This window comes from Protopterus annectens, chromosome 12.part0 (genome assembly GCF_019279795.1).
Source record: "Protopterus annectens isolate FY-2018-M chromosome 12.part0, PAN1.0, whole genome shotgun sequence".
In the NCBI taxonomy this organism is placed as follows: domain Eukaryota; kingdom Metazoa; phylum Chordata; order Ceratodontiformes; family Protopteridae; genus Protopterus; species Protopterus annectens.
The window spans coordinates 959,115,343-959,132,658 of NC_056746.1; the positions used below are offsets into that span (position 1 = coordinate 959,115,343).

At 37.5% G+C, this 17,316-nt stretch overlaps 1 protein-coding gene across 1 annotated transcript in view; it reads right to left on the reverse strand.

The window, feature by feature from the left end:
• Positions 1-17,316, reverse strand: part of SYCP2 (synaptonemal complex protein 2) — a 2,578,701-nt gene that overhangs the window by 2,171,283 nt on the left and 390,102 nt on the right. The window contains exon 4 of the mRNA XM_044088976.1: positions 12,166-12,212. Coding sequence (XP_043944911.1) covers positions 12,166-12,212 — 47 coding nt within the window. The remainder of the gene's footprint in view (positions 1-12,165; positions 12,213-17,316) is intronic.

Below are 17,316 nucleotides of genomic sequence, written 5' to 3' on the forward strand. Positions count from 1 at the left end.
CTAATCTACTTCCACATACATCTAATACACCTCCTACACTCCACTTACAACCTGTCTCTACCTCTTTTATCACATCACTGCTCCAAAAGTTAAAACCCACCACACCCTCTGCAGACAAATTGCCTGCAGAATTCCTGCAGATAGGTGCCAAAGCCTTAGCCTACCCTATTTCTATCCTGATCAATAGATCTATAAAAGAAGGAATCTTCCCCTCTATCTGGAAGATAGATATCTCATATCATCCCACTACATAAAGGGGGAAATTCTAATGATTTCTCCAACTTTCGACCAATAGCTCTCCTCTCACCTATCGCCAAAATCATGGAAAAATGTATTCACAAACAAATACTAAATCACCTTCTCAACAACAACCTACTTTCTAACTGTCAGCATGGCTTCAGACCCTCACACAGTACCACCACTGCTTTACTCTCCTTCACAAACTCCATTAACATTAACCGCAACAAAAACTATACATCATCCTCTGTCTTCATCGACCTATCCAAAGCTTTTGATATGGTGAACCATAAACTTTTACTACACATACTAAAATCTCTGGCTCTTGATAATCTTGCCTTATCCTGGTTTGCATCCTACCTAGAAAATCGTCAGCAGGCAGTTCTGTGGAAAAATTCACTTTCTAATCTTCTACCTATTTCCTTAGGCGTACCTCAAGGCTCTATCCTAGGCCCTCTGTTATTTTCAGTCTTTATTAATGACCTTCAATCTGCAATCCCATATACTACCTGCATACAATACGCAGACGACTCAACTATAATCTGTACCGCGAACTCTCAAACAGAACTTCACTCACTTACTCAAAAAGCTTTTAACACTGTAGAACAATGGTTCTCTCACCGCTGTTTACTCCTTAACCCTAAGAAAACCAAACTACTACTTTTTTCTCCTACTCGGAAATCTACTACACCTTACTTTACTCTTACATCCGCTGACGGAACACTCATCACTCCTGACCAGACCACAAAACTTCTGGGCATAACTATCGATAATAACCTCAACTTCGACTCCCACATCAATAATACCATAAAATTAGTTAATAAAAAAATAGGATCCCTGTATAGAATCAAACCTTTCCTAATACCCACAGCAAGGTCCACCATTGCTAGATCTCACCTAATCTCCACTCTCCTGCATGCCTCCCCCATTTACACTAATCTTTCCAAAAACAACATGAAGAAACTAGAAACATCCTATCATAACATTGCTAGATTCGCTGCTGGATCTCCTTTTCGAACTCATCACTGCTTAAACCTAAAAGAACTAGGCTGGTTAGAACTTCCTAACCAAATTATATTGCAACAGATCTTAATTGCCTATAAGATTCTATATCAGCCAACCAATACACCAATACTTTCTAGCCTTATTTCTCCATATAACAACCTGAAACATCTTCGTTCTTCTAATAAACTTCTGATTAATACTACCAAACCTAACAATAATGCAGGTGACAGTTTATTTTCCAACTATGTTGGAAAAGCATGGAATAAACTACCCTCTGATATCACTTCTTTAACCTCTTTTCAACTCTTCAAACACCAACTAAAAGTTTATCTCAATAAACACTGGCTTTGCTCCTGCACTAATCCAGACTAATGTTAATCTCTATTTTTTTTTAACTAACAATTTATATTTAAATTTTTTTTATCCTTTTTTATTTTGTTTTGTTGTTATGATTGTTTGTAACCTTTTATGCCTTATGTAAATTGTATAACTAGTGGAGCTTTTCTCCCCGGGCCTCTACTGAAAATGGACATATATCCAGTTGGACTAGCCCGGTCAACAAATGTAAAATAAATAAAATAAATAAATAAACATGTTGGGAGGCTAAAATGGGACTAAAATGGCCAGTTTTTCATTTATAACCAACTTCATTCATGACTTCCTCTATCAAGTGTAATGGGTACCCCCTGTTATTGAACATGCCAACTAGCTTGTTACATTCCACCTGAAAATCGTGGTCATCTGTAACCATTCTGGCTGCCCGCACCATCTGGCCTTTAACAATAGCCTTCTTTTGATGGTGCGGGTGACAACTGGAATAGTGCAGAAAACCATTGGAGTAAGTAGGTTTTCTATAGATGTTGCTTTTGAATCTCATGTTTGAACAATCTTTCTCTAATAAAATGTCTAAAAAACTAATCTCAGTGTCACTGGAATTAAATGTAAATTCTAAAAAATTAGTTAAAGTAGTGATAGACTCAATAAAGCTAGGAATAAGTTCCAGTTTCCCTTTCCATAAAATAAACATGTCATCCTGGTACCTAGTGTACCAGGTGACGTGTTTGAAACATGAGATTTTGAAATAGTAGTGTATTTTCCCAATGAGCCAAGACACAGTTGGCGTACGCCCCCCCACAAGGCGACCCCATAGCTACCCCTGATGTTTGCATATACATACTATCTTCGAACTTAAATATATTGTTGTGAAGTATAAGTTCCAAAAGTGTCTCCACTAGATAGATAATCTTGTCATTTACTTTCCTATCAAGCAAAAAATCCCTAACCCACTCAAGGCCTACATCGTGTGGTATCACAGTGTATAAATCCTTTATATCAACTGTGAGGAGCAATAGAGTTGGATCAAATTGGATCTTGTTGATAAAATCTAAAAAGCTCCATGAATCCTTGCAGATATGTTTTTCTTTAGCTAGAAGTGGCTTAAGTAGGATTTCAACATATTTAGCGCATGCACTCGTAATAGATCCTCTACCATCCACAATTGGCCTGACGGGTGGGTCATAGATGGATTTATGAATTTTAGGTACTCCGAAGAAAACAGGTAGTCTTGGTGATGCCATTGTTAAATAACTATGTATCTCAGTGTCTATGAATTCTTCCAAGAACAAATCTTGCAGGATATATTGAATCCTCCTATATGCTATATTAACTTCATTGACACTAATGGCTTGATATGGTCCCTTCTCCAAATGTTTAAGAACTTTATCTACATAAACATGGTGGTCCATAAAGATGAGCCCATTCCCTTTATCAGGTTTCATCACCCTGACTTTGCAATCCTTCAGAGTACTAATCCATTGCCTATCCTCTGCTGTTATATTGAGTTTAGTGTTTTTGTGTGGGGGATGGTTAATAGCCAAATGCCTAAAATCCAGCTCACATGCCAGATCAAATGCTTTTAGGTTCTGTGCCAGGGGGGGATTAAATACACTAGCTATCCTAAAGGGATTTACTAAACTAGGCATGTTCCCTAAAACCATGCGTAGATTCAGTTTTCGTACAAACAATTTAAGATCAACTATTGTTTTCACCATATCAAAGTGAGTATCCGGAATAAAATTCAACCCTCTAGAAAAGAAGTCACACATACTGTGTTCAACATTAAATAAGGTGAAATTATATATTTTGAAATCACCCTCAGTACTGTTTACAATTTTTACTTCATTTTCGAGGGGAATTATTTCTTCTTCAAGTTTCTCTTGTTCTTTGGGGACTGATGGTTCCCATTGGATCTCAAATTCCTCTGATTGGGATCTTGTCCTTGCCGAAAATCCTGAGCAGACACTGACATACCAATGTTATTATTATTGTTGCTACTCGAAGTGTTGTGATTATTACTCTCAGAGGCAATAATTTCCTTCCCCTGAGCCTGGTTACTGCGTCCCTGGTCGTCGGCACCAGTACCTTGGCTCACAGCCAACGGGAACACTGGAGCCTGATTCGCACCAGGTAACGATACACTCTGTCCTTTTGCTTGATAATTGGTGCTCGTAGCTCTCACAGTGTACTTAGGCTGACTTACTAAAGGAGGCAAAGGATACGCTTTATTGTTGGCATATTGAGATAAATCCCTCTCAATCTTCTTTTTCTTATTATTAGATAGTTTAAGCATTGTTGCTTCAATGCTAGTGAATATTCTAGAATATTCATAGCGATATCTATTAAAATTCGGATTGTTTTTAATATCCTGTTCAAGCAACTGTAAGTCTTTTCGAATTCATGATTAGGGAATTCCAAAATGTGGCATGCAAGTGCATTATTTATATCGCCTTTGGAGATGGCGTAATAGTGTTCATAAACACGTTGCCTCAATTTACGCTCCGTTTTCCCTATATAGAATGCGTGGCAAGCTGTGCACATTGCCACATACACTACAGCCTTCGTATCACAATTATATTTACCCATAATTCTATACGGAATTTTGTTGACCAACGCTGTATTACCTTCTTTTATGTGTTTGCATTGTGCACAGCTGCCACATTTACTCATTCCTTTAGTAGGTCTCCTCGTCTTGGATTGCCCACTTTCCAACAAAGTTTTCAAATTGACCCCTCGTCTAAAAGTTAGCATAGCTTTGAGCATATGTATTAATTAATCAGGATCACATGATGTCTTAAATTGTTTTAAAAGGATGGGCTGGATGTGATTACGTTGTTTTTTGCCTTTTGGTTTTATCTTCTGAAGAAGGAAACGCATAGTCGTTTCCGAAAACACCATTAAAATTGTGTTAAAGGAAATCCATTTTGTGACTGTTCATGACTGTTTTCAACAGTAGTTTGGCGGTTTTCAGCTAACCACTTCGGGCTTTGTGCTTTACTATTTTATATTTTTGCATCACATTTTTGGTCCATTTTTCATACAATTGTGTTTTTTGGCAAATTAGTGGCAAATCATTAAAGACTGAAGTTAGAAAATAATGACAGACATTTGAGTTTCAGATTTCATACCCTTCAGAAAAATTCATACTAATGCAAGACCTACTATTCTATTATCTTTATAAGTTTATAAGAGCAATATTTAAAACGTGTCCTTATTTTTGGGCCTTTGTCCCACTTTTATGTATGGCTTTGTCCAGATTTCTTGCTCTAAGGTTGAGAGGTATGACAAATGTGTCAGGGCCATCACAGTCAGCCAGAGACGTTTCAAATTGTGACATACTTGTTGCACCCCACTCCTCCATGTACTGACTCTGTATGTGTCCAAGCAAGGCAAGGAGCAGTTATGCTGTATAAATGTGCAGAGTATCCCCTCATCCAAGGTAGACACAAGTACTACTTTTATTCTGTCCTTGATTTTGCAGAATGTTCTGGTTTCTGTCATATTTTATACTGTTGATTTATGCTTATTATTACTCAGAAAGTGCCTGTTGCTCTGTGTTTAAGTAGCAATGCTTTAATGACCATCAGGTAAACTTGTCTGACATTGTAAGATGTAAGTAAGCTTTAATAAGCATACTGTTAAAGAATTGCCAGCATTGAAAGCCTTTCTGTTGTTGCCATGCAGAGAATACTTAAATAACAAGATAATGTATAAGCCTTGGGTACTGAAATGCATATGACAGTATTTGTAATAAAGGACAGGATTACATTATTTTAAGAAGCTCATTACATTTGTTGGAGACTTGAAGTCATCTTTGCAGGCTTTACCTGTAAACCAGACATAATGCCAATCTATCATGTGTGGTCCATTACCTGTACAATAATCCTTTAAGCAATGTATCTTGAGCTTGTTTCTTGTTTGCATTTCATTTTCTACTTTGATCATGTTTTCCCCATGAAACAAGTTAGTTGTTGTTGCAGCAGGTCTTTTTTGGATAAGAAACATTTTTACAAGTGGGGGTATCACAGAAATTGCTACTTTCAGCATGTTACTTGGTACTTTAATAAAGCTGGATATAAATTAGAATTTGAATTGCAGTGCAAGGAGAAATGGTTTGAGTTGAGTGCTGCTTATTTTTCTTATACTTGATTTTGGCTGGCATTCCAGTAATGTATTTAAAAAGTAATTTATTTTTTCATGCCTCATAACCTTTTTGTTTCCATCTAGATATTAGGTAAGCTGGCATGCAGCCAATGCATTGAAATATTTTTTTCTTCTACACTTCATGTTGTCTTAATTGGACCCTCATAATGAAGGTTTGGCACCCAGGGCAGTGTATTTAATTAAAGTTCCAGTTTTTGTGGTTTGAGCATAGCTCCTCCCCTTTATAGCAGGCCACACTGGTTCCCATTGGCCCCACCCATTCAGCTGTCTCCTGCAGCCCCCCTTTGATTTGAAGTCACCAGCCACCACTGGCTAAGACTTACATGTGAGCACAAGGCAGAGTGCTGGTAAGCTGGATATCAAGATCAAAATGCTCTTAGTCTCTTGTGAGAAATACTATTTAAACATTACTCACAAACATGTCTCTAAGCCCCTCCCAAAATAACATCATTTTTGACACTTAGGTTTTCCCAGTATTTATATTGCATCATCTTAACACCTGGTCTGAGTTTTCAGGCCACAAACTGCATTATTTAGCAATCTAACAACTGCACAGAAACTTACAACAATAGAAAACATTTCACATATATATTCTAAAAGAAACCAGAGCAATAAAACACCTTCCACATCTAAATTCTAGTCATAAACTTTAGCCTTAAAACAATGGGCATGAAGTCTTCATCCAGCCGCCCTGGAGCCGAATTCTAACATTAAAGAGATTCATAAGATCTTTTCAACTTAAAAAGACACATTTGGTTTTCCTTACAGCAGATGGCAATGTTGCAACAATCCTGAAGTTCACATTATACAGTGTTTTCTTACATTTAAAAACACAAGCCTGTATTTTACATTTATTTATACAGTTGATAGAATTATGTATCAAATTCTATTTGACTAGGCTGGCAGCCTCCACCCATCTCTCCCCAATCGTCACAGTGCTAGTTTGTAAATGCTTTATAATAAATGTGTTTCAAATTATTTCTTCTGGTGTCTTACTTCACCTTCTTCTTTTGTTTTGTCTGCACTGTAATTAATTAACTAATTACCTTGCCTCAATATAGAAACCTTGAATCCTTGACTGCCTAAACATACTGTCTGTATTAGGTCTGAAACTGTTTTTTTCTACCTGGGGTACTGCTCTATAAACTCCTTGAATGTCTAGAACCATGCCCTGTCTTGTTGGATTCTCTGTTGTTTCTACTTCAGTTACCCCCTGCTACCCCCTCCTTCTTCTTTGCCTTGATTCCTTCTCTTCTTTATTCCTCTCTTTTGTATGTGTAATAGGGTCTTATCTTCTGCATCTGGCATATTTTCCATCTTCTGGCATGCTCTGCCTGCTTTGTCTCAACATCGTCATACTTCAGCTGTTCTTCTCCAGTCATGCCTCTCTCTGTTTTTACTCTTCTTCACTACATCCTCTCGGTTTTAGTAGTGCTTTATTGCCTAGTCTGCTGTTTGTCTCACCTGTCTCCTCTTACAACATTTACTCACATCCTGTTGTCAATCCATCTGCTAGACAAACAGAACTCCACAGGTGTTCTCTCCAGTGGAAATACATCAATTACAGCATTTCAATCTTCCTTGAGTCACTGTACCTCCTTTCACCTCACTGGTCCATAAGCTAGTGGTATCACATCTACAGCACCGTTTGCAGATCAGTTAATAATCATTCTTCTACCCATTTTTCATTTCAGATTTTTCCCTGTTATAGTTCTTTCTATTTTCAGATATTTAAGAATAGTTTACCCTAACTGATTCCTAATTTGCTGTTCCTTCTACCTTCAAGAAACTGCCTCTGGGTATATTCATTGTAATTTGGAGACAGTAGGTTTAGTATAATGAGAAAAACAATGTCAAAAAGAAAAGGATACTATTAGTACAGTGCTACTCTAGGGCAGATGAACTGTGAAAGCAAAATGTTAGAAACAAAATGATTTTTCCCGTGGATGAAGTAACTTGCTTTCAATTTTACACAATAATGAGATGCACGCTAAAATATGCTTTCCCTATGAACAATTAGCATTGATCATTTGAAAATAATTGCTCAGTCACAAATAATCGAGAACACACTACAATCCACACATAAACACCAAAATGAACATTTTTGCAGAAGGGCATGCTCTTTGCATTCCCAATGTGTAGGGCAAGGCCCCACACCTTTCAGGCTTATACAATGGTCTCAAAACTATATGTAAAGGACCTAATAAAGTGGACAGTGGTCTTACACAAAATGTGAACCTGCTATGCCTATGGACTAGTCATGGATCTCATACAAAAGATTATTTTAATTCAGTCCCAATTCCCTTAGCTCTCCTCATCCTTAAAGGCCTTGCTAGCAACATTTGTTTTCTGTAAGCTTAAAAGCTCTAACATAGTGTATTGTCTTACTTACATTTCCTGGCTCCTGATTGTTTTTGTCTTTTCTTTTTGGACTCCTCCTCCTGCTGGGGCTTGCTCTGCCTGCTCCATTCGCCCTTCGGGCTTACTCCGCTCCACTATCCTGCCCCCATATTCCACCCGCCTCCAATGCTTCTACTCTTGTGCACTACGCTGAGATTCCTTCACTCTATCCATCCAATTAGATGCACTTCCTGTTATCCTGTTTCCTCCTCCTAGACCTATAATATGTCCATGCTTCACCTATCACTTCTTACTATACTCATATTTCTATCTCCCCTCACTACTTATCACCACAACACATTCCAGACACCCACTTTTCATCACACCACAAACCCACCTTACCATACTACTCGATGTACATATCTCACAATCTCTCCTACACTTGTCAATATTACTAGCCTCCAATATTTTCCACTTAAAATAATACCTATTAAAGATAGTCACTATAACCCTCATTTACTCAACAATGAGCTTATCAAACAATTGGAATTACTTACCATCATTGCCTCTAGGCTACTGCTTAGTGGTGACATCCACCCAAACCCTGAACCACTCTCAGATAACATCAGCCCTCCTAGTCCCTCTGGTCTCAACACGCCTACACATCCAATCTTAAACAGAAAAAAATCAGACCTATTGCTAATGAACATTAATATTAGAAATATAGCCAACAAATTAGACATCCTCAATGCCACTCTAGCCACATACTCCCGGACATAGTAATAATCACTGCAACATGGCTAAAACCAAGTACTTAATGTAATGAAATGCTACCACCAGGTTACTCCATACTATGGGTGGACAGACTCAACAAAAGAGGAGGTGGAGTTGATATCCTCTTTAAAGACCATCTCACTTTAACTTTCCTTGACTGCAAACCCCCACAACTTGACAGTGCAAAAATCATATATACCACACTAACTATTAATTCAAGAAAAATACTTAATATAATTGGCTGTTATATCCCACCTGGAAATAATGCCCCAGTTATAGAATATCTATTGCACTGGGCAAGTAGTAACCTTAGTCAGGAGACATTTATATTGGGTGATTTTAATTTAGACTGGTTTGCATGTGATATAGATCACCCCATCCATTACATAAACTTGCAAGGTTTTACACAAACTATTGAAGAACCTACCCGAATAGATAAAGCTACTAAAAAACAATCAACCTTAGACTGGATATTACTAAATAACTCCTCTCACTCATTCCATTTAGGTTGCCTTCCTGATGGTCTGAGTGACCACCTACCCACATTTCTTATACAACAACACATATTCCCACAAAAACCTATGTTTAAACAACTCAGAAAAAAAACATAACTTTAATCTTGACAACTTCCTAGCTGACCTACAAAGGTGCAATTAGACTCCACTCAAATACCTTGACCTAGGTGATGCAGTGAACCACTTTAATAAATCCTTCTTAGATATATTAAATGCACATGCCGTTAGAACCAGAGTAAAATTACACTATGCCCCCTGGCTAAGCATAGACACTAGGGCCCTTCTGAAAACTAGAGACAAAGCCTGGGAACTATGGCATAAGACTAACATAGTAGTTTCTAAACAACAGTATCAGGAACTTAGAAATAAGGCAAAAAACAAATAAAACAAGATAAAATAAATTTCTATCATAACATTCAAAACACATATCAAAAAACCCTCAAAAACTCTAGCTGGCTATAAATGCAATCCTTCACCCAGGCAAATCTACTACACCAACCCCAAACATCCACAACAATTCCACTAGAAGAGCTACCATTTTTAAAAAACATTTTACTGAATCTATAATTGCCCTTTCCAAGCAGCAAACGCCTGCTCCTGATACCAAACCAGCCAAGTCTACAGCCAGCAATGCCTCATTCTCTTTCTCCCCAGTTTCTACAGTCACTATAAAAAAAAAACTACTCCAGAAACTAAAACCTACTTCATTTGCCGTAGATAACTTACCCAGTGAATACGTCAAAATTGCAGCTGAATCTATAGCCTTCTCAGTATCAATCCTTATAAACAGATCCATTCTCAAAAACAAGGTCACTCAACTGTGGAAAATTTCCCATGTAATCCCACTTCATAAAGGGGGACCTTCCACAAAAACAAACTATCAGCCAGTTGCTATTCTTTCACCTCTTTCTAAGCTACTAACAAATAACCTTCTCTCAAACACCCAGCATGGGTTTCACCCATCACATAGTACCACTACAGCTCTCTTATCCTTCACTCATACCATAAACCATCACAGGAATAACAACAACTTTGTATCTGCCATCTTTCTAGACCTATCAAAAGCTTTTGATATGGTCTTCCATTCCAAACTAATAGATGTACTAACTGAACTACCCTTCTCACCATCTGCCACAGCATGGTTTCATAACTATTTATCTGGCTGTCAACAATCTGTTCTATGGCAGGGGAACCTATCGCCACACCTTCTTTTATCCATTGGTATCTCCCAAGGATCTATCTTGGGCCTTCTCCTTTTCTCCCTCTTTACTAGTAATCTACACACAGCTACTCCACACGGTTTTATAATACAGTATGCAGATGATTCAACACTTATCTGTGCTACCACTTCTCTATCAGCTCTTCATTCTCAAACAAAGGAATCTTTCACTTCTGTTGAAACATGCTTAGCCAATGCCCATCTAATCCTGAACCCAAACAAAATTAAATTATTACTCTTCCAACCTAACAAGACCTCTATCTCATGCTCACCATTTAACATAATAGCCAAAGACAATATTGTTATCTCCCTGAAAACCTATACAAAGCTTCTTGGAGTGGAAACAGACAATAACCTAAAATTTGAATTTCATATTTCCCTGGCAATAAAAAAGTCCATAAGAAACTTGGAAGTCTATACAGGCACAAAAGATTCCTGACCATAATGGCCAAAATTACATAAGTACAAACCCATCTGCTCTCCACTCTGCTATATGCCTCTCCAATTTTAACTAATCAAAGGAAAACTGACTTATCTAAGCTAGAAGCATGTTATAATCAAATTGCCAAGTTTGTATCTGACTGCCCATATAGAACACATCATTGTATAGCTTTAAGGGTACTAGACTGGTTTGAGCTTCCCAACTTTATTCTTTACGATCAACTCTGTCTAACTCACAAAACTGTAACACCAACCAAAACACCTGCACTACAAAATCTCATCCTTCCTTTCAGTTCCAGCAGACCACTTTGCTCTAATAATAAGGACTTACTCATCATCGCCAAGGCCAACAACACTGCAGAAGAATCTTTATTTTCCAACTATATATCTCATATATGGAACTCCCTTCTTAAATCCATTCTCTCAATCTAATCCACTAACTACTTTAAGCCATCACTTAAAGCTTATCTAAAATAAGTGGCTATGTTCCTGTACTAACCTCTCAAGAATGCTCTGATACATCACAGTAGACCCCAACCATATCCAACTCCTTCCCCGGTGTTTAATCCTTTATTCTTACCGACCTGTTTTAACCTTACATCTTGACATACTTCATACTTTACAAATAGTACTAGCTATGTTCAAGCCTAGGTTTTGTTGTAAAGATGCAACAAATTTGTATTTTCTTATGTAGACTACATTTTGTGTACAATAATCAATAAAGTATAAAGTAATGTGTGCATTAAAATTTACTGTTACTCATGGAGCTTTTCTCCCCGGGCCCCTGCTGAAAAATGACCTGTGTCCAGACAGACCTTCCTGGTAAACAAAGGTTCATAGGTAGGTACTAGGCTATCTGCCCGAGGGCATTTATAAGCCTAACCAGAGTGCGTCGGCTTTCGCCACTCCATTGATTAATTAACTGTTAAAGTTTTAAATAAATAATTTCAACCTGCATTATTTGGGCAGTTAGAGACCAGTCGCCTAGATCTTGATCACCAATAGTGTAAGCCTAAAACACATGGACACAAGGCTCAAGCAATAATTAGGTCACAATGTGTCTATCATATGCTATAGTATCTTATTCCTTTATTATTTTATTTCAGAACTCAAGCAACTATAATATTCTTGTACCTTTCTGGATTTTCTCTTTTCCATCTTGGTTTCTTGAGGTGGAGTACCTAGATATGAAAAATAATATTATCAAAACATATTTTAATTAGCATTTAAAATAACAAAACATTAATTGGCAGTTAAAATCTGAGCTAGTTATCTATAAAAATGTCTGATATCAACACCAACTCTAAATGTTACATCATTCCTTCTAAAGTACAGTTGTGTAAGGTAGCCACTGTAACACTATATCATCAAGAAGAAGCCACTACAAAAGTAAATCATAACATTTGGGATTACCTACTTTCTGTTCATTTGCGTAGATGGCTTTTGTTTAACTGACACTTCATTTCATTATTCCTACCACACAATTGTATATACATATATATATATATATATATATATATATATATATATATATATATACACACATACATATGTGTGTATGTGTGTGTGTGTGCGCGCGCATGTATATGTGTGAAAAATATTTATCTGTATAATGACAGATATATATATATATATATATATATATATATATATAAATAAACTATTACACTTAAAATTGTTGACCCACAGTATGATCAAGACCACTTTCATAGCTCACTGCAGACAGACAATCCAATAACCGAAAACTCAGTTTTCCAAATGAGCATTGACTGAAAAATAACAAAAGTTCTCCTTCTATCATCAGTGCAAAAAAAAAACTAGCAGTAACACCAGGCGAGCTTCATCTGAATATTGGTACTGTTAGGGAAAGGGCTTTTCTTATGGTAATAAGCTGGGTTGCGGTTGGGTGGTTGGCAAAGTTAGGGTTAGCACAATGAGTAAGATGGTGTGGGGAGTAAAGTCTAAGCCTTCCCCTGCCCCTGCCAGAATCCCAACACAGCATGTTACATTTGGAAAAAACGCTGTACCTGAAAGTGCCACAAATGGATAGACTTTGACACAAAGCACGTGCGCGCACACACACACACACACACACACACACACACACGCACACACACACACACACACACACACACACACACACACACACACACACACACCTTTTTCAGCAACACAGACATTCAGAAACATGGATGTGCTCTAAACCAAGCAATTGCAAAAAGAACATAAAAATCACTTTATTAACCAAAATAAATGTTCGATAAAGTGAAATGTGCCCATCTCTCTTAACACAAACATCTGTCTATCTATCTAGCTATCTATCTACATATATATCTATCTATCTATATAAATCAATATCCAAAAAAAAAAAAAAGGCTGCGGCACCAAAAATATTCAGCAGTCGTTTAATACAGAGAAAAATGTACAAAACAAGCAGATCCATGTTTCGCCTACACAAGGATTGGTCAAGTGGAGCCTTTTTTGGGATACTGATGTGTTGGTGATATTCCAAGCACATGGCTGGACTTTTCATGTGCAATTTTTTCATGTCCAATATATATATATATATATATATATATATATATATATATATATATATATATATATATATATATATCAGCTCTTACTAAAGTATGTGTGTGGTAGCTAAATTCCAAGTGTAAAATGACCATAACAGTAGATGTTCAAATAATCAATGCTGCAGTAGCCTTAGCTATATGGATATATTAGCTTAGCTTACTACATTTGGGAAGTGGAATGGGAAGGGTCCAGGAGCTCCTGCAGAATGGTCTTAGCAAAGTCTGGTTTAGAACTAAAGAAGGAATCAAGCTTGCAATGCCTTGTAAATGTATGTAGACAGGACCAAGTTGCTCCTTGCATAATATGTCTAGAATCCAACCCTATCCAAAAAGACATAGATGAAGCCAAAGCCCTGGCAGAGACAGCCTAGACCCTGCTTGGAATAGTTTTACTGTGGTGAATATAACAAAAGGAAACAGCTTAAGACAACCATTTGGAAATAGTCTGTTTTGACACAATTTTCCCCTTCTAATTGTTTTCAAAAGAAAAGAACAACTAATCCAATGATCTAAAAGATTTAGTTCTGTCAGGTTAGTATCTGAGATGTCTGTGGACATCCAAGGTATAGAGTATCTTTTCTCCCTCGTTTTTAGGTTCAGGAAAGAAAATGGTGAGATGAATAGTTTGGCTTAAAGTTAACCTGGATACCACTTTAGGCATAAAAGAAGGATTACTTCTCAAAGAAACCCTGTCAGTGTGGGAAATGAGATGGGGTTGACTCACCATAAGAGCTTGAAACTTAGATACTCTTCATGCAGAGATCAGAACAATTAGTAAGACAATTTTCCATGTTAAGAACCTCAAGTCTGCCTGATTAACTAGTTCAAATGGAGAAAGTGTTATCTTCTCTCACACAAAATTAAGATCACAAGAAGAGGTCACCGGTTTTCTTAGAGGCCTCTTATACAAGCCCTTTCAAAAACATTTTGATAAAGAGAGTGTATTGAAAGAGGAGCATCCAGGGGTAGACATGCTGAAAAGGCCAATAAATAAACATTGGTAGAGGAGTAAGAAGAGCCGTAGTATACTAACTCACATAAATACTGTAAAACCAAAGAAACACTAGTGCTGAATGGGTGATGGTTATGTTGGTGGAACCAATTAGAAAAACATTTCTATTTGCTAATATATGATTTTCTAGTAGCAGGCTTTCTTATAAGCATTAGTGGTTGCAGCATGTCCTCAGCAAACAGGTGCCTTGAGGGACTTAAGGCCCTATCATCCAGGTCGTCAGATGAAGTTGATTGGGGTTGGGGTGTATCAAAAAACTCTGATCTTGTGTGAGAAGATCCATTCTGTGAGGAAGTTTGTGGTAATTGCCAATGGCCATTTCCAAAAGAGGGGAGAACCACTGCTTCCTGGACCAGAAGGAAGTCATCGCAATGATCTTAGGGGACCTCCTTCTAAATCTTCAGAAGCACCCTGGAAATCAGTGAAAAGAGTTGGACAAAATACAGGAACACTCCTTCCAAAGAAAGGAAAAGACATCTATCTTCCAGACCTTCTTGCACTGAGTCTTGAGCAGAGGCAAACGGGTCTAGGTGAGGATCTCCCCATAGATGGATCAAACCTTGCAAGACCACCTGATCCAGTTTCCATTCGTGAGGGTTTACTTGTCCTGCTCAGCTTGTCTGCCACACAGTTTTGGTCTGGCAGAATGCAGGTCACCTGTAGACTGAGTGTGTGCCAGGAAGCTAAATCCCAAACTAAAATGCTAGTCTGTAAAAGAGGTATGACCTGGTTCTCACTTACTTATTGATGTACAACATAACTATGGTTTTGTCTGTAACAACATGAAAAGGTCCAGTGGAACAAAGATGATTTAGAAAGTTCAGTGCCTTGATCAGGGCAAGCATCTCTTTTATATTTATGTGCTTGTGTCTGTCTTTGATGCTACTCACAACTTGCATATTTATTCCTCCTCAAGCTGCTCTCCAAGCAAAGTATGAGACATCTCTAGTGGTTGACTGCTTTGGAGCAGGGAGGGAAAAGGGAAGACCTGGGTTTAGGGAAATTTACAGTCACCGCTAAGTGATTTCTCTTCTTACAAATCCCAGCAATGAGATTTGAAAAGACAAAGGATGTTGGTGCTGGGAACAAACAGACTTCAGATACCACTGTATCTCTCTCATGTGGAGTTTTGCCATGGATATCATGAGAATCATAGATGCCATAAGACCTAAAATCCTGAGGTATTCCCTAGCGTGAATAAAGTCAAACTGAAAAATCTTAAACATTGATCTAGATATAAATATATTTTTTTCCTGTGGAAGAAAAGTTCTTTGAGCTGAGGTGTCTATCTAACACCCCAAGAACACAATCCTGTCTGAATGAGTCCAAAAAGACTTTTGAATGTTCTCTTAGCATGTGTAGATCTCTCACCCAAGAGAGAGATTCCTGACACTTTGAAGAGACTCTGCAAAGGTAAACAAGTTGTCTAAATATAGAAAAATGTGCATACCCTGTAGCCAGCAATGGGCTATAAATAGAGCTAGACACTTTGCAAAGACTCTTGGTGCAGTGATTAGTCCAAAGTAAGAGAACTGATAGTGTGATCCAGGCGCACTAAACTTTAACACCTAAAGTCTGGATGAATAGGGAAGGGATGGTAAGCATATTTTACATTTAGTTTTACCAAGAAACTTAAATGAGGAAGACATAGTAACAGATTATGAAGTGACAGCATTTTGAACTCGGGCAATATCACAAGTAGGTTTAGAAAAGAAGATCCAGATTTGTTCTCCAAACAATTTCTTTCTTTGGCACTAAAAACAGTCTTCAATAAAAATATTTCATAACCTGGGAAGGAGAAACTAGTTGTATCAATCCTTGAGATAGCATATGTTGAAGGACAGCAGGAAACAGAGGAGTCTGGCCCCCGGTAATTGAGGAACTACCCCCTGGAAAAGAGAAATATCCTCCCACTGCCATCTATAACCTTGATGAATGATCTTTAAAACCCATATGTCTGAAACTATCTGTTGCCAGAGACAAGTGGAGATTCAGATTTTCTGGAATGGAAAAGGAATTGCCAGGGTGAGACTGGGGAACATGGTCCCTTAACCAGTCATTCCTACTTGTTGGACAGTCCTTTGTTTCTTTTTTTTTTTCTTTTGGGGGGGTCCAGAATTCTTTTTGGAGCCTCCTTGCCATTTCTTCTTAAATATATGTTTACTTACATTTTGGTAAGACAGTTTATTTTATTTTTTTTATTTTTATTTATTTTTTCCTGAAACTGAATGAATGTTTAGAGAGTCCCTTAGGAAATTTAGAAAAGGAAGGATGAAACATTTTCGAGATTTCCAGTATCAAGTTAACCTTTTTGTCACACTTTTTGATAACCTCTTCAGCAGAGGAACCAAAAACCAAATCTCTATCCAAAGGAGAATTTAAAATCTAATTTTTCACATCATATGGGGGTTCCTAAGAATATAGCCAGGCAAACCTCCTCAAAACAGTTCCAGCAGCCATAGCCCTGGAAGAAGCATCAACTGAGTCATACACACATTGTAAGCAATGAGTTGTGACCTTTACAATGGGAGAAACTAATTTATTTAAGTTAGATTTTTCCTCACAAGAAGAAACTGCAGGCAAAACATTTCTCAAACTTTCAAAGTTAACCAGAATAAATTTTAATCTAAGAGTCTGACAATTCAAAATTCTGAAAATCAAAGTTGTAGAAGAAGTTTTTCCCCTTACTTATCA